Here is a 25,467-nt window from a genome sequence, read left to right as displayed (position 1 = left end):
ACCTGGTGTTACTATCAACGTTAAAATATATATTAATGGGCCTAATATATATTGGTGTGCTTTATTTCGAAATCTGCACAGTAAACAGCTTAATGGCTTAAGTTTAGACAGGACAATATGCAATCTGGAATGTGTTTGGTAAGTTGAAAAATAAACAAACTGAAAGCAGTTTTCAGTCTCAACCACTTCAGAAATATCTTTAAAATTGGTATTAAATATTTTGTTTAAAGTTTTGTTTTATTATTTATAAATATAAACTTCAAATATTTATGTATATTGTTATTGCATGAACCATGTACAAGTAGTTATTAAAATGTGACTTTGAAATATTATAAAAATGTTTTTAAAAACTTCCCACATATATTTGTTGTTTAAATTTGGTATTCAAGAATATTTTGATATTTGTATTCAAATTCAATTCATATTAGATAACTGGTATTCACAAAGGCCTAGTTATTAATGTGGATGGTTTTTATTTTCGACTACATACATCGTAACTTCGTCTCAGTCCTTTTAAATTTTAAATTGTGAACTCCCACACACCTCTACAGTATCCATTCTATAAAAATTTTTTTTCACTTTCCTACAATGCAAAACAAAGCACAAGTGACCAAACAAACGACGAATCACTTCTAATACTGACCCGAGCGCCGACTAGCAGCACTGTTGCTTCACGTTTTGGCCGCATCGCTGGCGCCGGCCGTGGCCTTGACACAGTGGTTTTGCCACGCCACGCCGTTTCAAAACATTCTTCCAGAAGCAAAGATGCAGGTTTGCGATTACCTACACTGCAAACCCTCACTTTCAGTTTCAGCATCTTTGATAAAAAATCATCGCATTATGTTCAGGTAAATACGGTACGTACAGTTATTTTGGCACAAGAAGTTCAGTGTTTGTGCCTCCAATGTTGCACTGCACAGCGTGTCACCGTGGCTTCGGCGTGTCGGCAGGGCACTGGTGTTCGCGGACAAGTTCTTCGGAGGCCGCGTGCCGGAGATGAGCGTGGGGGCCGGCGACCTGGCGGTGCTGGCACTGGTGACCCGCGAGCTGCGTGGCTACATGGCCGCGCTGGAGCGCGCCAAGCAGAGGGACGGCATCCGCCACATCCTCAGCATCTCGCGGCACGGGAACCAGTACATGCAGGCCAGCCAGCCGTGGGCGCTCGTCAAGGGCAGCGACGCAGACAGGTCTCGTGCTCTTTGGGACTGCAAAAATTTGCAACTGTTAAATTGTTTTTTTTTTAATGCAAAAAAAATATTTATATATATTTTAAATAAACCTTGCCTGCTATTTGCTAACTAAAAGAAAGAAACAATTAATTTTAGTTTGTATGCATTTTTTTTTTTTTTCTTAGCGATAACCACAGATAAATACATACCCCACCTGTTTAAGCCAACCTCAGCATTTCCACCCCAGTGACCTACATTCCCCTCCCCCTCAGATTTCCAAGCTTTTATAACCTGATGACAATAATAATTCCAGTACATATTCTGAAAGGTCTGGGTAGGGTGATGTTAAACTGGATGTTATTAAATAAGTTTTTAAATTTGCTTCTCTGAAAGTATTTTGTTGTAAGTTAAATATAAGTGGAATTTATTTATTTAAAATTAATTTATTATGTTACATTAATTCACTTTGCCTTAGGTTCAGCAAGCATGTCTTTCTAATTAGAGAAATTTATTTTTTACTCATTAACTGTCCAGTTTTACCCAAGAATTTTAATACTTAAGTAGTAAATATTTTCGAATCTCTAATTATGATTTTATTTTTTAACACTTTTCATTTTACTGTATTTTGCATCAGTTTTTCTTGCAGTCCTGTGTAGTGTGGACAACATACCCTATTGGCCCGAGAATAGGCCGACCTCAAATATAGGCCGACCCCTTCTACAGCACACTCAAAATCAGGGAAAACTGCATTTTTCAATTTATTTGCTTGAGCCCGCCAGCGACGCACATTCTTCTCGTCAACACCATATTTCGGCCCAGCTTCCACATTATTTGTGGTTTCTGCATATCTTATTACACTTTTGAAATTGGCAGAAAAAAAAAGCAATATTTATTTTCTGAATAATCGATAAAAAAACACTGTAACGTAAGACAACAATATGATAGTGTTACGATTCGAAACACCCGTAACTTCCGCAGTTAAACTTGCGATATCGTTCACAGGACAATCCGGATATTTGTCTGAAATTTTTTTAAAACATTCAACACAATAGTTTTCTGTGCTTTTTTCAAAGGCTTTCCCGTTCTGTGTTTTACAAAACTCGGTCCGGCGTCAGCCATAACAAACCGTGCGCGCACGAATCCGAAATACAACTGTTGCGCCGGGCATCAACTGTACACTGTACACACGGCGTCTGCTAACATAATTGTAAGTAAATACTTGCTGACACATTAAACTGTATTGTATATCAATGGTGAAACGCTATAATGCTATATAACAACAATTGTTATAAAAAAGGCATTGTAAAAATACTACAAATGGTACGTATCCAAGGGACTATTTCTTGCGCACAAATAATTTGTGCGGTGGCCGGCAGCCAATGAAAATGTTTGTTTTCAAAATGCTTTGTTTATTCCAAAATTCCGGTAACAGTGAACGGAGAATACGGTAAATAACCTTACGGCAAAATAATTGCTGTTTTTACTAATTGTTTACTGTAAATACCACATTTCACAAGCAAATAAAATTACCGCAGCTTATTAAATACAGTTAAGAAATAACCAGACACATCTGTGTACTTAACCTAAAATATGATTCGTTATTGGGGTTAAGTGTGTTCACTAAATTTCTAAGTTGGAAAAATTACTAATTCCACGTAAGTACGGCGTAATTTTAGGACAATGAATTGTATATCTGATAACATTTTTATGCCATAAGTGATTCTCCTTGAAATGTATGTGTTTAATTATACTATTTTGGCTGGTGCCCCATTATAGGCCGACTCTAGATTTCAAGGTTGACAAAACTGGCAAAAAAGGTCGGCCTATTTTCGGGCCAATACGGTAGTTTCGCTATATCGTAAAATTTGGTTCCAAACATATTTTATATTTGTAAAATGTTTGATATGCGGTTTGAAGTTTATAAAACGGTATTTGCGGGAGCCTGTTCAGGGTAAAAGGTTGTGGATGTGGCCGGTGGCTGCAAGGGGCGGTGGTGCCGTGGTCGCAGGGCGCGGGCGGGCACGGTGATAGGCGTGTGCTGCAACGTGGTGTGCCTGCTGGGCGTGCTCCTGCAGCCCTACATGCCCGCCACGTCCCGGCTCGTTCAGGAGCAGCTGCGAGCCCCTCCGGACCTCATGCTCATCTGCCCGGAGGTCGCCGCGCTGCTCCCGCCCGGACACGTGATCGGGAAGGTATTCTCCTCGACACACTGAACTGACATGCATGGGTGAACTGGGGAGGGGAAAAAAAAAAGTGATCTAGTCAAAAAATTGACAAAAAACTGTTTTTAAGTTGACTTAGTCAATTTCTATCAAACAATATTTAAATAATTGAGATTTCTTCAGGGCAGGAACATTCTTATTCCTAAGTATACTGGTTGAAATATACTTTCGTCATTTGGTACGTGGACAAGGAATTTAATTGTCTTATTTGTCATATTTTGCAGATACGGCCAAGTTTTTTTTTTAATGGTGAATTGGAATGAAACTGCAAATGGGTTGAATCCCCTTTTATTCAAATCCAAATCTAGAATTCAGTTCCTAAAATATATTACTTCAAATAGGAATCTATATATAAGATATATTGTCGCGGGTTGAAATTTTGCAGGGTTGTTGAAATCAAATTTAGGGACTTTACTGACGGGACTCTGGGCTGGCTGCTCTGTTCACTCGTCAGCGCAAGTGGCGTGACCATGTAATTGGGGCACGGGGCCGGCGCGGCGCGCTGCGGGCTTGCAGAATTTTGTTTGTTTGTTTGGCCGCGCGCTGGCGCAGCCACGGGCCGCAGTTACTGGGGCGCGCTGTCGTAACAAGCCGCGCGGTGTGGCCTGCACATTGGGGTAGAGGGGGGGTAGCCTTCCCAGATGTTCTAGTTAGTTGTTTAGTAAATTTGACTTCAATAACGAGCTTTTGTTATGGTAGGCGCGGCAGGGCGCGCGAATTTAAGCGCAAGTGAGTGGTGACTCGGGGCTCACTCAGGCGGAGGCTATGCGTCTCACCTGTGGTCACGAGTTGTTAGTTCGTTCGTGATGTAGGAATTCAGGCTCACTCAGGCGGAGGCTATGCGTCTCACCTGTGGTCACGAGTTGTTAGTTCGTTCGTGATGTAGGAATTCAAGCTTTCGGGCGGAAGCTATGGCCGACGCCAGAGGCCACGAGTCGTTTAATTTAAGTTAGGTCATAATGTAGTCATCTTCAAGCTTTCGGGCGGAGGCAATGGCCCTTGTCACTAGTCGTTTAGTTATAATTTTTTAAAATGTAATGTTCGTTCGGATTTTAAGGGCAGGAGAGGCCCCTACGTTAGTTTTAAGTAATCGATCAAGAAAGGCTTTTCGGAAAATGTGAGTATGGACTTATCTTTGTTTTAATTTTAAGTATTAATTATGATTTGAGGTATTCGGAAGGACTAGGGAAGTGTTTAGTGAAGTTCTCTCATTCTCTCTCTTGTAAGGTCGTTCAATCGTTAAGGAAGTAAAGAGATTATTGTTTTAAATTGTAATCCCGCTATTTAAATGTTCTTTAAAATGATGTTGAGTATTTGACTTTAAGAATAAAATAATTTTAATTAAGTATTATGTTATTTTGCAAAATCTCCTTAGTTCAGCTCTCACCAGACATCCTGTACGGGATGACGAACCTATGATCCTAGGTACAGTAAAGTATTTTATGAAGTTAAGACTAGTTGATGCCAAGCGAGTTGTTTCTATGTAAAGAGCTACGATGCTCGCCCCCCCTCTGAAAGTGGATCGTGACAGAAATGGCGGTGGCACCGGCTAGGTGAGACGTGATAGAAATGGTAGAGTTCGCCGGATAGGTTCTATTTCTGGAGAGAGAGAGAGGTAGATTTTTATGTTTATTATTAAGTTAGTTTCAGCTTCTGATAGCAGGTTATTAAGAGTTTACTTGAGGAGAGGATTACGGAATTTAATCTAAGTGGAGGAAGTCTTTGAGTTTTTTTTTTGACGTAACAGATGTTTATTTGAGGATACTTGTAAGGATAAAGTTTATAGTGATAAGTTGTTTTAAGTCGTTGAATTTATTGTAGATTTATATCGGGGATTATTACGTGAGGAGAATACGTTATAAGTTAAATGCTTATTAGAGATAATGCAAGTGGTTTAATTTAATTGAAGTTCATTTTAAGATAGTAGGTTAAGAGAATTATAATTTAAAATAAAGTTTTTTGTCGTAAATAGGAATTATTTTCAAGAGAAGTTTGTTTTGTTTTCGTGCGCGTAGGAGACGAGACGTACGAATTAAATCAGTCGAGGGAAGGATAAACGTTAGAAAGGAATTAAAGAGAAAACGAGAGTTTATGTAAAAGAGAGTTATAGAATTTATAGTGATGTTTTGTTTTAATTAGAAAAATGTTGAGAGTTGTTTCAGAACGACACGTCAGTGGACGTGGCAGAGTGAACACGTGACGGGGAGGTGCTGAGACCTAGCGGAGAACGGAGGAACCGCAAGCGAGGGTTGGCGCACCTGATGGAATTCGGTGACGTCACGGGCTCATACGGAGACGTGGACAGGCCGTGACCTTGTTTTGATCAGCTGTACGGTAACTTAGCGATAAGAAAATAGACTATTGGTTAAATAAATTTAAATTTAAGTGTGTTTTGGAAGAAGAGGAACTTTCAGTATGTAAGTAATTTAATTTAAGAAGTGTATGATGTATAGGCTAGAAGTGTTTCGTTGTAAGTTGTTTATGTTTTTGTTAGTTAAATTCTACCTCGGTTTTAAAAATATTTTTTTGGGATTTGTAAACATTATTAAGGAGGTACACTATAAAATCGATAAGCATTGAGAAAAGTGGGAAGGATAGTTTTTGTGTGTAGAGGGAATTTACTCCAAAAGAACAGAGAGACAAAATTAATGTTTTCATTAGGGCGAGGGACCCTAAGGTGAGGCGTTGTGTCCCTGGGAAGAAAGGGAATTGTAGCGCAGACCATAGGAGATGGGCTGACTACGGAATTAAGGGTCAGGAGAATCCTGAGAGTTGTGAGTAGTTTGGGGCAGGAGTTCCCCATGGTAGTACCGAAGTGGCTATCCTGTATGGGATAGGGTACCATTTCAATGAAGTTTGTTGGTGGGGTTAGAGCCCCCTGTGTAGTGGGCCTATAGCAGATAGGCACTACAGTGAAGTTTTTGGTTATTTTGTGAGGTAAATTCCCTGGAGGTTAAGTAAGATTGGATTCAGTTAGGAAGGAGGGAAATGAGAAACATTGCTGTAGAGAGTTAGTGTACTTGCCTAATGTGAAATTGAATTTTACTAAATTAATTTAGGAGAAAGTTTTGTTCGGTAAATAAATAATAATGGAAGATAGCTAGATAATTAATTAATTTTTTTTTGAGTAAGGTGTTTTAAGTAATGAAATAAAATAAGGTGAAGTAATTTGAATAATTGGGGAGGAGTTTCTTTAAGAGTTTAGATAATTGTTTTTGAATTTATTGAGATATTCAGCCAGTGAAGTTTGAGTGTGAGAGATACAGTGAGATTTTAAGGAAATCGGTTGTTTATTAATTAGGACAAATGAGATTTTTTGATTAAGAGTCAGTAAGCATAGTTAAATTTACGACATAATATTTGTTGACAGTTTACAGTTATTAAGGAGAAAACAGAGTAATCTATTTATTTTTATTTTAAGGGTTTGAAGATAAGATTATGAATTTTTTTTTTTGAAAGTTTCTTGGGCATGTTTGAATAATTTTTATTTGGATTTTAAGAAATTACAGAGAAAATTTAATTGATTTACATTAGTTTGGAAGTATGGAGGTTTAGTGTTCGATTAGCCCTAACTTGATGGTCGGATCCCAAAAGAATGCCGTAAAACCGATAGCCAATTGAGAGGAATGCGGTAGGCGCCTGTGTGGGGAGAAGTTGTGAGCTGCCCTGGAAGCCAGTCCAGTAGCTGTTGGAGTTGAGTGGTGTTTGCTGATGGCCAGCCCAGGGAGCTACTCTTCTCGACAACACTGACTTCGAGGAGTTGCACCAACCTTCACGAGATAAGAGTTTAATTAATTGAAACACTGTAAGGACACTTAATTTTTTTTGAAGAACGAAAGAAGTATGGTAATAAACGGAAACCGAAAAAAAAATAATAATAATAATTATCAAGAATTTGCACATTGTTTAACGAATACTGAGAAACTAAGAACAGTAATTTAATTTGTAAAGAGAGCTTCACTAACAGAACAATTTTTTTTAGAATTGAGAACTCGAGCCTCTGAAGGTTCCTGTGAGAACAAACCAGATAAAAGTTTTACATTTAATTTTATGAATACTTGTTGTTTTAAAATAAATCTTATGCAGAATCTAGATGTATGTTCAGACAGCAAGGAACTAAGAAAATTATTATTTTTGTGAAATGAGGAATTTATAGTTATGGTTTAATGGAAAAAGACAATTTGTAATTTTGAGGTAGCTCGATGGGGCTCGAGCTCTGTGAGGGGAGGGTTATGTCGCGGGTTGAAATTTTGCAGGGTTGTTGAAATCAAATTTAGGGACTTTACTGACGGGACTCTGGGCTGGCTGCTCTGTTCACTCGTCAGCGCAAGTGGCGTGACCATGTAATTGGGGCACGGGGCCGGCGCGGCGCGCTGCGGGCTTGCAGAATTTTGTTTGTTTGTTTGGCCGCGCGCTGGCGCAGCCACGGGCCGCAGTTACTGGGGCGCGCTGTCGTAACAAGCCGCGCGGTGTGGCCTGCACATTGGGGTAGAGGGGGGGTAGCCTTCCCAGATGTTCTAGTTAGTTGTTTAGTAAATTTGACTTCAATAACGAGCTTTTGTTATGGTAGGCGCGGCAGGGCGCGCGAATTTAAGCGCAAGTGAGTGGTGACTCGGGGCTCACTCAGGCGGAGGCTATGCGTCTCACCTGTGGTCACGAGTTGTTAGTTCGTTCGTGATGTAGGAATTCAGGCTCACTCAGGCGGAGGCTATGCGTCTCACCTGTGGTCACGAGTTGTTAGTTCGTTCGTGATGTAGGAATTCAAGCTTTCGGGCGGAAGCTATGGCCGACGCCAGAGGCCACGAGTCGTTTAATTTAAGTTAGGTCATAATGTAGTCATCTTCAAGCTTTCGGGCGGAGGCAATGGCCCTTGTCACTAGTCGTTTAGTTATAATTTTTTAAAATGTAATGTTCGTTCGGATTTTAAGGGCAGGAGAGGCCCCTACGTTAGTTTTAAGTAATCGATCAAGAAAGGCTTTTCGGAAAATGTGAGTATGGACTTATCTTTGTTTTAATTTTAAGTATTAATTATGATTTGAGGTATTCGGAAGGACTAGGGAAGTGTTTAGTGAAGTTCTCTCATTCTCTCTCTTGTAAGGTCGTTCAATCGTTAAGGAAGTAAAGAGATTATTGTTTTAAATTGTAATCCCGCTATTTAAATGTTCTTTAAAATGATGTTGAGTATTTGACTTTAAGAATAAAATAATTTTAATTAAGTATTATGTTATTTTGCAAAATCTCCTTAGTTCAGCTCTCACCAGACATCCTGTACGGGATGACGAACCTATGATCCTAGGTACAGTAAAGTATTTTATGAAGTTAAGACTAGTTGATGCCAAGCGAGTTGTTTCTATGTAAAGAGCTACGATGCTCGCCCCCCCTCTGAAAGTGGATCGTGACAGAAATGGCGGTGGCACCGGCTAGGTGAGACGTGATAATATAAACATATATAAACAGAAATTTCAAGTTTTGAAAAAAATATTTGACCCATAAAATTTGTACAATAAAACTGAAATATATTTAGGAAATAAGCAATTTCTTTTTTGTGTCAAAAATGTTCCCTGAACTGCGAAACAAACATTCCCATAGCATCATAGCTGGTGGAAGATACAAACATTTCTTTGATATATTCTGTTAGGGATAAATTATGATGAATGATGCTAGTGTTTGAATTTCTAAATTGTGAATTTTTTTTGGGCCATGTGTGACAAAATAATTGCCTGAGCTGTCACTATGCTAGGAGTATGAGTGTTTGGGCCTGCATACAGTCAGCGTTCACTGTATTATCCAGGCTTTACTATATTAGTCTTCTCAAAATTTACGTGCCCAGATGTAGCAAAAAATTTCACATAAATAATTCTAAAACATTATGAATATCCTGTGGAGATTTTGTCCCTGCCTGACGAGAAAATGTTCTGTGATCCCGAAATTTTTCCAGACTTTCGAGATCCCGCACAATCGTATACATAAAAGACTGAATATTTGTTTTTTCAAAGTGTTAGTATTGGAAATTAAATCGAATATGAATAATAAACTTATTCATTTTGATATTAAAAAATCATAATATTTGCGCAGGACTTATTTCAGTGTTATGACATGCTTTTCGGTGTTATTTTGATTTTATCACAATTGACTTATAACCTTGTCCCTAATTGTGACTAGTGTCGAATTAATCAAATCTTCAAATCCCTTCAAATTTATAGTGTTTGAAAGTTTATTCCAAAAAATAAATATGTGGAAAGAAGAGGTATTAATTATATTACCCTACAAAAATTATAAAAATGAATTGGTGTTTGTCACTTTCTACAGTGCTCTCATAGTATTTGTTTACCACTTTATAAATAAATTTAACGGTTGAATGTTTCTTCAAAACAGGAATTTGTGTGTTTTTGCTCATAGGAATAAAATAATACTATGTCTCTTGAGATTTTGATTCGGATTCATGGATTTAGGAATCTAATTGGAGATTCATATTTGAGGAAAATGTGAATTTAATTCTTCACTGATTATGACTCAGCACATTTATAAAATTTTGTAGGCATAGTGACGTGTGATAAAGACAGCTCTTTCATTTCCAGCCATCACCACTTTTCACGAAAATCGAGATGGAGCAAGTTGAACAGTTGAAGCAGCGTTTCTCTGGGCAGCAAAAATCTTCACCGGCGGCCGGCAATGGCGCTCCTACGATACCGGGAGCCACTGAGGCCATTGCCAAACTAGAAGCTGCCGTGGCTCAACAGGTGACTACAGGCAAACCCTAAAGTTTCTGTTGTTTATTTTCAGTAAGATTGAATTTCAGATTGTGACGTCAGTAGCTGCCATGACTTGAACATGTTTGTGGATACCCATTATGATGTATGAGGTAATTGGGTTGTAGTTGGTGACGTGCCTGTTCTGGTTTTTGCTTCCACCGGTTCTCTGCGAATTGAACCGACACTGAGAACTGTAAATATTATCATGGTACTTTGGAAATCTTTACAGGGTAACCTTTTGTAGTGAAAATATACCTAGTAGAGTTACAGTAAAATGTACGATGGAGGAACTTTTTTTGTGAATACTATTTCAAGGAGACAGGGATGCTCATTTCATCTAAAAACAGTGGAAAATGTAACACAAAACTCAACATAAAAATAAACCACAATTTATAATTTTCTACTGTTCATTAACTCCAGCCATACATTGCTTTAACTCGACCAACAAATCATGTGTATATTCTCTTTTATCAGACCACTGTTAATTTGAGGGGTATAATATGTCTTCATAACTTGCAGTTGCTTTGGTGTGTTTCTACTGCTGTATCAGTTTATTATTATTTATTTAATATTTTGTAAAAAGATAATTATTTAAGTTTTTCTCAAGCAATATTTTATGGATCTGCATAAATAAAAATTTACCCATGAAAAATGGCTGTTAATACATATTACTATATATGTATTGCCATTCCGCAGGATGTAGGTGGTACTGTGCTGTTCTAGTCATCATGTGAGACATGAAAAAACTTCTTGGTAAAGTCAAATTGAATGTTAAAAAGAGCTTTGATTGAGTCACTTAGTCCAAACTTCGCACTGCCCTTTTGGTATTCTACTATACAGTATAACAACATTAACAAAAACATTGTTAATACAAAACTCTTATTAATACAAAGTGTTATCACATTTCCAAGATATTACACAGGATTTATTGTGCTAAGTAATTTGTATCATACAAAAGGATGGATAGGTATTATGAAATAAAAATGTTTTTTTAATTTTTTTATTCTTAGGGTAAATAATTAATGCAGTAAAGAATGGTTAGTACAAATATCCCAGAATAATGAGGAAAAAAAGTTAAGTTTTGACTAAAAAATACTGGTGTTATTGCTTTAATTTATTGTAGATTCGGGCAAAAATTAGAAATTTTATTCTTTCAAAATAATGGTAGTATGTCTTTTTGTAGGTATTTTCTAAATATTTGCTTTATTCTAAGATCCTTTTAAGTGAATTCAGTACAAAACATTTTTTTGAGCCACAGATGTAGCCATCCTAACATTAAATTTTACCATCACTAAAAATTCACTGTGATATAAAATAGTGTGTAACTTTTAACTTTATTTGAATTTGATTTAGAAATAATATAAATATTGTGATTAAATTTTGTAATAGTTTGGTTATTATGAATCTCATTATGGCAAAGTGACAAAATAATGATCCCTTCTGGTTTGTATTATTGAGGTTTAAATGCAGTGGTGTATGATGATCCTACTTGGTTGTAGTTCCCTCATGCCGGATTAAAGATCTTTCGCTGTACTAAGCCACGCAAGTGACGCATGTTGTAGGCTGATCTTGTGCGGAAGCTGAAGTCCAGTGCTGCCCCTAAGAGCGAGTGGCAACCTCAAGTTGATGTTTTGCTGGATTTGAAGAAGCAACTAGAAACTGCTAAATCTGTCAGCAAATCAAAATCAGGTGCGGCCAAACCTGCGGTTGTCACCAAAGCAGTAAATGGTGTTGAAGAGCTAGAGGCTGAAGTTTCGAAGCAGGTATGTGCATCATCACTCGCTGAGTTGTATTAAATTGTGGGTTAGAGTGGTAGAATTCCAGTGAAAACCTTGTTGATGTTTAGTAATGTAAACTAATTTTAAATTGCATATTGCCAGACTCACTTACATCTTTTCCAAGTGAAAAGTAAGAAACTTGACTTGACGTCAAAACATCTTTCACTAATCCATTTCTTAGGGGTGTGCGAATCGAAGACTGATTTTCTTCCACTGCAGAAAAATTCTAAATGTAAGATTTTTTTAAGAGCTAAATGCAGTAAAAGTCTGATTTGACGCTATTGTTTGAGAACATAACTTAAACCTTTGTTATTGGTTTAAGTAATTTTTCCACAAAGATAACTTGTCAAGTCATAATAAAATTTATTAGAACTTTCTGTACTCTGATAATTCTTAAAACATATCTAAAATAGCACACAATGGTTTGAAAGTTGGTAGTTTTGATATCAACTTATATTTGTTCAACAGTCAAGAGTAGAAACACAACATGCAGACTCATTTGATAACAGTTGGAAGTCATTTTCATTCTGATTATTAATGTTACAAAGGTACACACCCTCTTATAACTTCCTACCTCCATGGTAAAATTCTTTTAAATTAGGGATTAATTTAAAGTATCTCAGTTAGCAGGAAAATGTCACAAATTGTGTCTGTTGGACGCAGGCAGATCTGGTGAGGAAAATGAAGAGTAGCGGAGTGCCAAAGAGCGAATGGCAGCCTTACGTGAACGTCTTGCTGGATCTGAAGAAGAAGCTAGCAGCTGCGCAAAACATTAACGGTGATGTAACTGCCACGAACAACTGCGCAGCCCACAATAGCGACGCAGCCAAACTGGAGGCAAAAGTGGCAGAACAGGTAGTGTAACTGGAGTGTAGCAGATTAGGTTGTTTTAGTTTTACTGCTAGGAATATCTGTAGGTACTATTTAGTGACCATGGATTTTTTTTTTATTGTTATATGTAAAATGCACATGTTCATTGCATAATAATATTTATTGCAAAATAATATTCCCCCTTTCGTTGTTACCAACTCTGAAAATAGTTCTTCAGTCATTCATCATATGTTTAAGCCTTTTACTTTAAATAAAATTTTGTAAATATGGTATTAAAGTATTCTAAAGAAAATCGTGCAGTTTTTGCAGGATATAATGTTTCGTGGATACTCTTTAGTGTGAAAAGGAAAGGGAAAGGTTTCAGTGTACCTATTAAGTTAACGCAGAAATTATATTCAAACCATAAAATCACACATTATTCACTCCTACCACACCAAATATTTGAATTGTCGTATCACTCACCTCTCACCAACGCTATTTGGGTGCACTTGCTGGCAAAGCAAGTTATTTGCAATTTGGAATTCAAGGGTGGGGGGAGGGGGGCATTTCCTTGAGGATTTAAATTTGGTTTAGGAACTTATTTCCATTTCCTAAACCTTAATGTTTCATACTCATCATTGTTGTTGCTAATGCCTCCAATGTCAAGATACTATGCTTTATTCTGTCATTCATTGCATCAATCATTCTTCCCTATACATCAATACCATCCTACCTTTCCCAACCACCCATACCTATGTAGAGACAAGATTTTATGGTAATATTTTTATAAAAGCTGTTTTGTAATACTTACTCTACCAAAGCAGGGGTAAAATTTATATGCTTAATTTTTACAGTAAAATAATTTTTATTTTTTAATAAATTGGTTTAAAGCAGATTTATTCAGAACAATTAAAGTAAATTCACAAGCATTTATTGTTTAAAATTTAGTCAATGAAATGTACATAATAAACAAATTAAATTAATTTTTCTAATCCATGCATTTTGGTACAATTTTTTGTCCAGAAATAACACCATTTCCTGAATTGCAAACATTAAAAGATTCCTTTTTTAATGATTTTAATTAAGTTTTGGTTAAATGCTACTTAATTCCATGATGTAACTTACATTTCGGTGCTATATGGTGTTTTGAAATGGGTTTTATTGCAATTCACCATATAGTCTTGTCTCTACCCATACGTCTTCTGTACCTTCATCCCTCCCCATCTACCTACACACTACCTATCTCCACAAACTTGTCCATCCCTCCAGCTGTTCCCCTTTCCATTTTCCCTAATACATTAGATTTCAACTGTTTTTATTCTCATTTGATTATAACCTGCATAATAATAACTTTATTGTTAATGTTAATTTTTTTTTTTCATTTCGCATAGTGAGTTCCAAAACTTGTTTATCTTTGCATGTAAATTAAAGTATGTCTGTTACAAAAATGTTTTTTTGATTGACGTCATCCGGGGCTACACCCTCCCTTAAGCCGGATGTGCCTCGCCACTTCCGACACCTTCTCCTCCCACCAGCACCCTCTGTTCCCAACTACTTCGGTACGTGTGTGTGTGTTTAAGTAGCGCACCACAGACTACCGCAAGGGGCGCCGTAGATCACCGGTTACATAATGTCTCTGTGTGGCCACGTGTGTGGACCTCACCACAACTTAAACTGATTCGTACCTTGGGGCTTTTTACCTGTTTAAGAGAATACGTGTACGGGAATGTGTAAGTTCTGAATCTGGACATGCGAGTTAAATTGTGTCCTTGGTTTTTTTTCTTTCTCCCAAAAGAACGATAGCGTGTGGGACACCCTAAGAGCCCACTGCGTTCATTACTATGGCATGCCTGACGCTGAGAGCGGATCAGTTCTTGGCAAGTAATACTCGAAATTAAGAGGGTCCGAATCTCGTTCCCATGTGGACTACAACACACCAGTGTGCCCTTTTCATACAATGGTGACCATTTTCAGTACAAAACCACCCTACGAGCAGACCTTCACTTGGCTTTCCCACTGCAGGACTAATTAATGTCAATTTGCCTCAGGTCAAGCTAAAATCATGATTAACAAAATTGCTTTTAGGTTTATGTTGTTTTGAGGTACCTCTATCCATCCCTCTTTTCTGAAATACCATTGGGTAAAATGGCTTTTTTTCAGTTTAAGTGAAACCAGAAGATGATTGTGCTATTATTAAGAACAAGTTCATATGGCGAATTGTGATATAATGGAAATATCACCGAAAACATTTCATAACACCGTATAACACAGAAATGCAAGTTAAATCATGGATTAAGTATCATTTAAATAAAACTTAATTAAAATCATATAAAAAGTAATCAATTAATGTTTGAAATTCAAGGACTGTCATTATTTCTGGACAAAATCTGTACCAAAGTACATAGGTCAGAAAAATACATTTAATTTTTTTTTATATTGTGCATCTTTTATTCTATTACTTTCAAACCACAAATGGTCGCTAATTTAATTTAATTGTTATGGTTCCAGACCGATTTTAACACAAATTATTTTATTGTAAAAATGCCGCATATAAATTTTACAACTGTTTTGGTGGCATAAGTATCACAAAACAGCTTTTATAAAAATTAAAAAACAATAACACTGAATTCCTGTATTTTAAAAACGATATTGGACTTAAAAAAAAAAAAACATGAAATCTTGTCTCTAGCTATTACAGTTGAACTAGAAAAGCAGAGCGCTGTTATTAACACTTGCAGGCCTTGTCAGATCCTTGTGATGCAGCGTGCGGATGGCTCTTCAAGTGAATGTCTTGCTTGTAGGCGGAGCGAGTGCGGAAGATGAAGGGCAGCGGCGTGCCGAAGAGCGAGTGGCAGCCGGAGGTTGCCGTCCTGCTCGACCTGAAGAAGCAGCTGGCGACGGCGCAAGGCATCGCCGCGGCCCCTGCGAGAAGAAAATAGCACGGCCAAACCCTCGAACCACTACTCGACCCCGGAAAGTATTATGCATTTTATAATGAGACTTGTTTCAATTGCACGTGAACCGTCATGAGCGGAGAGATGTCGTGTATAGCGTATTTGGTGCTGCTGATGTTTCGGCACAGGAGTGATCATTGAATGTGTGTTGTTGCGTGGTGTGGGATGTTTTGCTGGTGAATGCCTCTCTGTTTGAGTGGTATGTCATAACTCCCTTTAAGGATCTCACTGCAAGTATGTACGTCATAATTTTTCTAAAAGGAGCTCATTTGGTACCGCAAATAGTCTTCTAATCATGTAACACATATTCTCTAACCTTTGACCTCAGGGCAGGTTCCTTAGCAACAAATTTTTCTGGCTGCTATGGGTTTGTTTGAGAGTCGATATTGGCTCACTAGTTTATTTACTTGGTACAGTAATTACTGTCGCTAAAAATTTACTATGTATAGATTTCTTTACCAAATGGTTGTCTAGTGATTGCTAGAGATGTGATAAACGTAAACAGTCAAGAATTTTTTTATACACAAATTTTTTTACAGTTGATTTCCTGCTCTACAAGAGTATTGTATTAAAAATTTGGTTAACTTGTTAAATTCGTGTATCATATAAGTTATTTGAATTTTTTAAATGTATAGTGTCAGATGTCTTAAATTACTTTGCTATTTAATACTTTTAATTATACTCAGCAATAATTTATTAGTAGGTACATATTTACTAAAATAAGTGTTAGTACTCCAAAGCAATACAATTACGTAAGATCATATACAAATTCAAACTTCGAGAGTTCAGCCTAAAAACTACTAAACTTACTATTTTCCAACTTAATAGTTACCAAAATGTTCTGAATGTGGATGGATGTTCATATTTGACCAAATTCTCTCTTAAATTGTTTTTATGGGTTGTTTTTTATTCTTTGATTCCAAAACAACATTGGTAAAGATGTAGCTGTTACAAACACATGCACTGCAACCCTTATTTCAGTATAAATTGCTTTTTTATGTCTATTCAGTTAAAGAGAGACTTTGTGTGTAATATTACTAAATGTTAATACATAATTTCATTTGTATGTGCAACAGCAAAGATAATGATCGATGCTGCAGGTAGTTGTGTTTGTCAAGGTGACAAATTACATGTCATTTTCCTGATTTCATTTAAATTTAAAGCTTTACTATTTATCAATAATATGCTCAGAGAAAGAGAGAGAGCGAGAGAGAGACAATAATTTGATTTATGTAAATTGGTAAGTGGCATGTAGTTCCAGCTTTTGTTTGGAAATAGAAATCGGAATGGCTGGGTCCAATGTGATATTGCTTCATTTCCCTTGGTAGCATAACAAAAAATATATATCAGTTTATGTAAATCATTCCTTCTGTGAAACCTACAGAAAAATTTTCAAAAAAGGTTTTTTGTGATTTTAAAATAGTTTTATGCTGAGTCTTCTTAAATATCCATGCTGCAGTACATATGAACTTTAATCACATGTTTGTAAAGTTAGCATCCTGTTACCTAAATAAATTTGTTTGTAAAATCATTATTTTTAACAGTACAATGTTATTTTTTTTTCTTTTGAAAACTTAATATTTAAGTATGATGATAAAATTGTTATGTTTTATCTTTTATGTTCAAAATTAACTTTGATTATCCCTCATAATTTAAGAAATGTGGTTTTAGTAAAATGTTTTTGCTATTAAAATTGTAATTTTTTTTTATTTAAATTCTAACTCATAACTATGTGGTTTATTCTGTAATTTCATTTTTTGTGGTCTTTAAATTTTGTTATTTGGTTGGCAGTATTTTTATTATTGTTATTGTTTTTGTAAATTTAGGTGGCAATGATTCCATTATAAATGGTAGTTCATTTAGATGTTTAAATATGAAACAAACAATTATTAATTTGCTAAAAGCTGTGAACTGAATTAATGAAAACTAATATTTTTTTGGCATATTATTTATTGTTATTGAGTATCCTATAAAGTGACAGTGTAAAATGAATGGTAATAAAATATCTGGACCCGTGATGGTGTCACCTTTAATGTACGTTACCTATTTACTTTGATTATGTATTATGGCTTTGACTTGTCCAAGACAAAAATTTTGATCTTGGAGAGGATGCTGTCACTAAGTGTGGCAGCCATGGTGTCTAGCATTGCAAGCTGACATTTTCCTGGTTGTTCCACAGTGGGTAATGGTGATGGGTGATTTGGACGAAAACCAATACCGATCCAATCACCGATACATTTCTTTAACACATCCATCAACCGATACAAAATCAGTTCAATAATCACAGTGCGAATCTCAATAAATTCAAGTATTTTTAATCAGTAAGTCAGTACCTTGATAGAAATATTTATTGTAAGGGTCTCGTTAGATTACAAAAAAAGTTTTATATCGTATAAAATTTGTGCATAGCATAATACACATTATGCCTTTGACTAATTAACAAACACAATATTCAAGTATAGCCTTAAATTACAGAAAAATTAGAGGAAAAGACAAGTATGGAAATACAAACAGGTAAATGGAAAAAAAAAAACATGAATGGATGAAATTATGGTACTATTTTCATGGATATCTGTTTGAAACCATTATATCAGAAATTTGGGAATATCAGCCGATACTGATACTAAAATGACTAGGTACATAAGTAAATCTTTAGTGAAAAGCCAACCATACATGACTTAGTCCAGAAACCTCTTAGGACCACTTCACTTACTGTCTCTCTAGTTCTTAGAACACACTGAGCTCATGTGAACCACTGAATTTGGCAACAAATTTTTTGCTAGCAAGTGTTTGCCTTGAACCTCTTGAGTTATTAGTTTGGACAAAGAGAGATGCTTAACAGAAAGACTTGTGGCTTACAGAGTAGGTCTGATTCCTTAAATTAGCTTCATAAAATTTGAATTAAATAAAAAATAAAAAAAAACACTCTTGCTTACCAAGGCAGTTTGCATCCGTTTGATACAACAATTGGTAGTAACTTGCAGCCAAGAGCTGGCCGTGTAGAACTACAAGCTGGCAAGAAGAATCTTGCGATGATGGAGTGAAGACCTGTGATGCTACGATTACAGGTAAGACTATACAATGAATAGCAATAAAACTGAAATAGCCTTGAAATGCAGGTCAATACACAAAATGCAATTATATTCACCTGAATTACGTAATTTTTTCTATTTGAATGCAAAGCTTAAATAAGTGTTCTGTTCAGGCATTTATGTACAAAACTTTAAGCAATTATATACTGTGTACATAAGTTTATTTAGTTTCTAGTAAATTTTTTTATTTTTATGTACACAGAATGCTAAAAAAAGATTTAGTTAAAAACTTAACTAACAGTTTAGTAAATCTGTATCATTGACGTAGCCAGGGGGGGGGTTTTAGGGGTTCTAACCCCCCCCCCCCCCCTCCTTAGCACCAAATCATTAATTAATTTCTTATTCATCACTCAAAGAAATTTCATATTAAAATTAATAAAAATTTTACCATTACAATATTTAAATTTAAGTACCGAAAACTGCTAAAATAGCACTATTTTACACCTTAAAATCCAAATTTTCCCGGGACCCCCCGCTGTAATACGGGGGGGGGGGGGGGGGGCATGCTCCTTAACACCCCCCATACACAAATCCTGGCTACGCCACTGGACGTAGCCAGGGAGGAGGTCTGTTGGTCTGGACACTTTCCTTCCAGGGTTTGAAACAAACCCAGCGACAAAACAGAATATAGCGTGACAATTACTTTAATTTTAAGAATCAACTATAAAGAAAACACGCTCATAAACATGATAATGGTAATCTTTCACAAAATCCTGGCTACGGCTCTGGTTATATGCTTTGGTTATATATTTTATTATAAGAGGCCCACAATTTATTTCTCTGCTCGCATTTTGATGTGTCATTTACCGATGCACCATAAAACTAAAGGATTCTGTAATTTCAAGTCTGCGTTCAGTTAGGAAATTAGCCGTAAAAGGCTATCCCAATTCTTTCAATGCTAACACAAAACAAGTCATTTGTTTGCGCTCACGTATTTTTTCATACACTCTTTTTAGGTATAATTTTCAACATTTACACCTTCAAGTAAATCATTAAAAGATGAACATAAAAATGTGTGGACCACAGTTGGATGGCTAAGCAACATACCATAGTTATATTTTTACAAAAAGAAAAAGCCACAAACATGCATGGAAGGACGCATGCAACTCGTCCTTTCACGAAAGGCTGCATCAGCGATTGTGCATGGATCCTTGAAAATATTCGGAAGATTATCATAAATGCCTGACATCGTTTAAAATGCACTTTTCAAGGATCCTTGAGGTAAAAGCTCCTTTAAGGAAACAATAGTAGTCTTTTTGCCCTCACAATAAAAGAAGTTACATCAATGTATGTATATGGCACAAATTAATTTTTTTTTTAAAGATTTTTTTTAGTAGATCCATAAACGCATACCTAAAGCTCGAAATTAAAATTCAAGTTTAATGTTACACGTCCAACTATTTAATTATCCGGTCAGAAAATAATAATATATAAGACAACTTTTCATATGGCTTACCAAGGTAGTTATTTTATTTATTTACCCAAAATGGAAGAACAGTTGGACCAAAAGAAGAGATGTTTTCTGTTCGCTCGTCATGAGGAAAATGCGACTCCTTGTGCTACTGCAGTATTCACGTACAGAGCAAGTGAACATAGCCTGATTATCGAATGTCAAGAGTTTTAACGGGAATACAAAAGAAAAGTTAACACACTGTTAGAAATTACCGTAAATTTACGCACTTTTCGACGAATAATTCAGCTCAAATAAACTAAGAATTCGTAAGTTCAGATAACTAGATCTTCGTAGAATCTATGCTGTATTTCGAATCACGCGCTGTATGTTTCGTTCTAAAGAAAAGTAAACCCACACGGGGGGGAAAAGAGTTTCCTTATTATTCGGTAGACTTAACCAGTTTTTGAATGTTTTGTTTGTATACCAAGAATATTCTTTTGGATTCATGTCCAAAGTAAGTGAACTCAAGAGTCCGTAAATGTGCGAAGTTCCCAGGATAATTTTGCAACCAGTGTTCTTCGTAAATTTAAGGTGTGAAATTGTAACCGTATACAATGGCAAGAAAAAAAATGCAGAGGATCGTCATTGGAATATTTACAAAAATCATGCCAGAAGTGAAGACCTAAACGTGCGTTGTGAATTGCAACCCGCTATAAAACAGGAAGCTTATGTACAGAAATGAAAACCGACGGTATAGTAGTACGGTACCGATGCACTCCGAGCGAAGTACCTATAAACTCCGGCAGAGCAGGATTGTGACCTGTCGGCCCAGCCAACAACTGGAATACACCCGGAAAAAAAATAATCTGAACCGTTTATATCGGATTACAGAACGTGACTGCAATATAATGCCGGTTTAAAACCCTTCCACTGACTTGGTTTATTTCCCATTATGCTACGCTATCTCACCACACTTACCCAGTAACCTAAATTTTTCGTTTTACAAAAAAAAAAAAATCTTTCTCTCTTTCACCTCTCTTAGTGGTGCCAATCTGCAGGATTCGCAAGGCGGGCCCGGGAAGGGGGGGGGGTGGTAGTCCTGCTCTTGGGTTCATCGAGACGTCTCCTCTGGATACGGTGCTTGTATGTTGCACACTGCCCGTATTTTGGCGTACACGCATGCCGCCGCCGATCCATCATACTGCCATCCGGGGCATGTAGTGTGTGCGATGTGTCTATGATGATTCGCTCAGTGCATAGTAAATCAAGACGCACCCCACACTGTTGTTAGAATCACTTGGATAAACGGGCGGGGGTGCGTGTCTTGTGGGATATGTTTGGCACACGGGCCTGTGTGTGCGCTGGTAGGTTTGTGTAATGCTAAGGAAAGTCACGTGTACCTGTCGTCGGTAGGGGAGAGAAGCTCCCCACCAGTTTTACACTCATGCAATAAGCAGAAAACTTTAACATATACAGGAAGTTTCCCGTGAGACATAGGTTTGACATCAAACCTGCTTTGCAGTCACACTTTTGCAAGTGCAGGCAGGGCCTCCCTCTGTGAGGGGCTTTTTAATTCCAGGGGGGGTACCCTGCCCCCCCCCCCCTTTTACTTCTGCCCAGGATCTACGCCCATGTCTGTTAATATTACAACCGCTTTGTCTCCTCTTGTAAGACGTTTGTGAAAGATAGAGAATTTTTGAGCTCCAAATAAAAATATGTTTAATCAGCGAGTGAAATGTTTGTGAAGTGTTGATATCAGTGTAAGAATGAAATAAACGTAACAGAAGTTTCCTCTCGCGGACGGCTATTGGCTGGGACCGGGAAGGAGGGGCGTGGTCGTAAACCCCGCCCCCTCGGCGCTGGAGCGTCTTCCTGGTATAAAAGGCGTCCCGACGCCTGGCGTTCCTCCGAGACGACGCCCCGAGGTTGCCTTCGACGCCGGTTCTCGCTCTAGTGTTCAGCTCACGTAAGTAGGCCTCGCGATCAACAAAGGTCTCGGCCGAAGTTCGACAGAATGTTTTTGAAACGTTTGGGCATTTCATTCGAAACCATTCAAACTACGTCCGTTTTCGGTTACAAGTTAAAAACTAAATAGATCTTTGGCCAAGTCGAACAACGCGCACTGATACAGACGTTACACTCTAGGCACGTACCTACATACGAACACACAGTGTGGTGTGCATTTCTTCGACTTCCTGCTAATCATCTGCGATTATCAGAATCCAAAAGACTTGTTTAAATCAAAATGGCGGAATACTATAAAACCAGTGCTCAGTTCAAAAATTAAAATTTAAAAAAAAAATCTATGACGCGCTTAAATACAAACAGTTTAGGGAAAATTACTTTTCAACTCGAGGAGCGGGTGAACTACGATGAATGTTTGCGTGCCATCTTCCACAATCGTTCCTATAGGGTGTTCGCCAAGCACAGCCCGGCCGTGTTCATGGAAGTTTTAGTTTTAAGTCAAGCGCACTAACTAAACTGAGAGACTTGTTTTTTAATGTGAACCTTTTGTTTTAAACGGTGGTTGTGTGATGTTCTTAGTTATGAAAAAAAAATGATAAATATAACAAAAATGGCTGTCTGTAAAGTCGGTTTACGGACTATAGTTTAACGTGACAACATCATAACAAAACATTGATGATATGATAGTTTAGTTAAAGTACTAAATTTAAAAGCTACTTTTGAAAAGCCCGCCTTAACCTATTTAATATAATAGTAGATTCATAGGCCAATCTAGTGGAAGAGAGATAAATGCGGCGCAAGCGTACAATGAGCGTAACGGGACACAGCGTAACGGGATAATGTGCGTAACGGGACACTTTTTCGTGCGTGCAGCCAGCGTTCATCGATTTATTAGACGTTGTCACGTCAAAAAACAATTTAGATGTAGCAACTTGCTTTATGAATCGTAAAATGGTGTACAGTAAAAATATAACATCTTTAATAACCCTACCATTTAGTAGTATTCTCTTAGAAATTAAAGTCAATTTACGGACTTTCATCGAATAATAATTAACCTAAGAGTTCTTCGTAATCTCAGATAACCGTATCTTCGTAGAAACTATTCCGGGTACGGATTTCAGAGTTCTGTGTTTATTTCTAAACAAGGTTAACTCACACGTGGAAGAAAAATTCTTCTAGACGCAATACGTTCTTTAATATTTTGTAAGGGCTGTAGTGTGGCTTATGAGAAACTTGATTGATTTCGTGCTCCCAACTCCGGTGCCATATTTACTGCGGGATTTCATCTCCCAGTTACGACATGGCAGATGAGCTGGGGTCAAAAATAATACATTAAGAAGGAGATGTGGACATTACTTTTCCTGTTTTAAAAAAATGTAATGGTAGAACGAGATGTTGGGGTGTTGGTTTGAGATCATGTAACACTAAAAAAATATATATTTATATATTCACTACCTCAGTCTGTAAAGTGCATGTACCAGTAATAAATTACCAAAGAACTAAAAAAATAAAAGTAGAACAATGTTAGAGCACGCGCTAATTAACCTCAAAAGCTGTGGTTCAAATCTCGTTTTCAAAATGTTTCATGTTAATATTTTAGTAATTCCACTGAAGAAACGTGCGTGGAAAATTTATAATATCAAATGTTTAGTGTATTTTAACCAGATGGACAGAGTTTTAACAAAATTCTTTGTCGAAAATCAGATCCAAATTCGGTGTTTAGGATTTTTTCAAGTATTTTTCGCTTTTATTGAAGACGTTTACAATATTTTAATATTTCCGGTTGTTTCGTGATACTGACTGCTATCTGCGTTGATGGTGGCAAGCAATGTTTTAGATTCAGGCAGCGAATTCTAGCGGCGGGCGCAGAAAAGTACGTGTGTGATTAGCGTCTAGAAATGTCTGTGTGTACTTGAAAAACTTATATTTTATTGATCGGTACATTTATCACGGTCAGCGTTATTTTAAAGAATTCTGTTTTAAATTCCGTGTCCGAGTTTCGTATTATAAATTAATTTGCAACATGAACAACATGAGAACACGTGAATTTGCTCTTTACCGATTTTAGATGTTATTTACATATCACTGGCGAGTTCTGAAACACTCTCTCACTATTATTATTATTATTATTATTATTATTATTATTTGTGTGTCCTTTAACTGTTCTATAACTGTATCTGTGAAGTTTCACTTCTAATTCTGGTCGGCCACGTACCGTATTTTTTATATTTATATTTATTTTAAAGTCAGCGAATGCTCTGAAGGATTAAAGTCGTTTTCACGTAGGAAATAAACAAGACCGCGCAGAGAAACCCCATGGCTGAGTATTTGATTGTTCGTCCCTTTCGCAACGGTAAACTTGTAGACGAACACATGTGTTACAAGTCGGGGGAAATTAACGGGAAGAAATTGTCCCTGACCTATTTTACGATACATCCCAAAATTTGCCTAGAGTGATTTAGGGAAATCGTGTCTCAAAAAATAAATAACTAAATATATATGAAAATAAAAATATTTTTTTACAGCCCAAAAAGATTTTATTTATCAAAACTTTTATTCGAAACAAAAATTATTTAATATTTAAAATTAGTTTCTGAATATAATTCACGTGCAAGAAATAATTCAAAACAAAACTTACATGTATTGATTCTTTCATCGTAGCAAAATAAGAGTTTAGCATAAATAATTTAAGGAAATCAAAGAAAAATGATGGTACACAGTCGCTTTTCTTGAAAATCAAATAACACAGCTGTTTTATAAAATTAACAAAACTCAAGAACTAAAATTCTTGCTGTCATAATTAATTATATTTGAATTATATCAAGTATAATATTTGATATTAATGTTAAGTGCACATTGAGATGATCTGATAGGTCTGCCATACAGGTAGCACTTACAATGTGTTACCCTAAGACTGAACCAGAGCCTCGTGGTAGGTACTTGCTGACGCCTTAAAGGGCTAGTTTCCTAAATGCGTTTGTTTTTGTATTTGACCACTAATATAGATTTAGTTGACAATATTTGGTGAAACCGTGTGTTTATTTTTTATGGCTCTGAGAATCTTAAAGCTAATTAACATTTCAATCCTCGCATGAATTGAGATCGTGCAACGTGATGTGTACACGATTTTAAATAAACCGATCGTACGTAGTCTTTGTTGAAAAACTTGTTATTTCAGTGATAACGTTCATGCATCAAGTTTTCTTTACAAAACCTTGAAAAACTCAGGTTTATATTATTTTTCATAAAAAGGCCAATATTTCAATTTTTACGACAGAAGCTAAATACGAATGGTTAATTCAAAACTGTACACCACACGATTTACTGGTCAT

At 36.6% G+C, this 25,467-nt stretch overlaps 1 protein-coding gene across 2 annotated transcripts in view; it reads left to right on the top strand.

The window, feature by feature from the left end:
* LOC134539761 (methionine--tRNA ligase, cytoplasmic) overlaps positions 1-17,701 on the top strand; it is a 41,081-nt gene extending 23,380 nt beyond the window's left edge. For both annotated transcript variants that reach the window (XM_063382040.1, XM_063382041.1), the window contains 6 exons: positions 951-1,187; positions 3,178-3,361; positions 9,970-10,131; positions 11,706-11,906; positions 12,585-12,776; positions 15,533-17,701. In XM_063382040.1, coding sequence (XP_063238110.1) covers positions 951-1,187; positions 3,178-3,361; positions 9,970-10,131; positions 11,706-11,906; positions 12,585-12,776; positions 15,533-15,670 — 1,114 coding nt within the window. In that variant the 3' untranslated portion in view covers positions 15,671-17,701. The remainder of the gene's footprint in view (positions 1-950; positions 1,188-3,177; positions 3,362-9,969; positions 10,132-11,705; positions 11,907-12,584; positions 12,777-15,532) is intronic.
* Positions 17,702-25,467: the final 7,766 nt, after the last annotated feature.

This window comes from Bacillus rossius, chromosome 15, assembly GCF_032445375.1.
Source record: "Bacillus rossius redtenbacheri isolate Brsri chromosome 15, Brsri_v3, whole genome shotgun sequence".
Classification (NCBI taxonomy): Eukaryota; Metazoa; Arthropoda; class Insecta; order Phasmatodea; family Bacillidae; genus Bacillus; species Bacillus rossius.
Note: the sequence above shows the minus strand (reverse complement) of the source record. Positions and strands in the feature narration are given on the sequence as shown.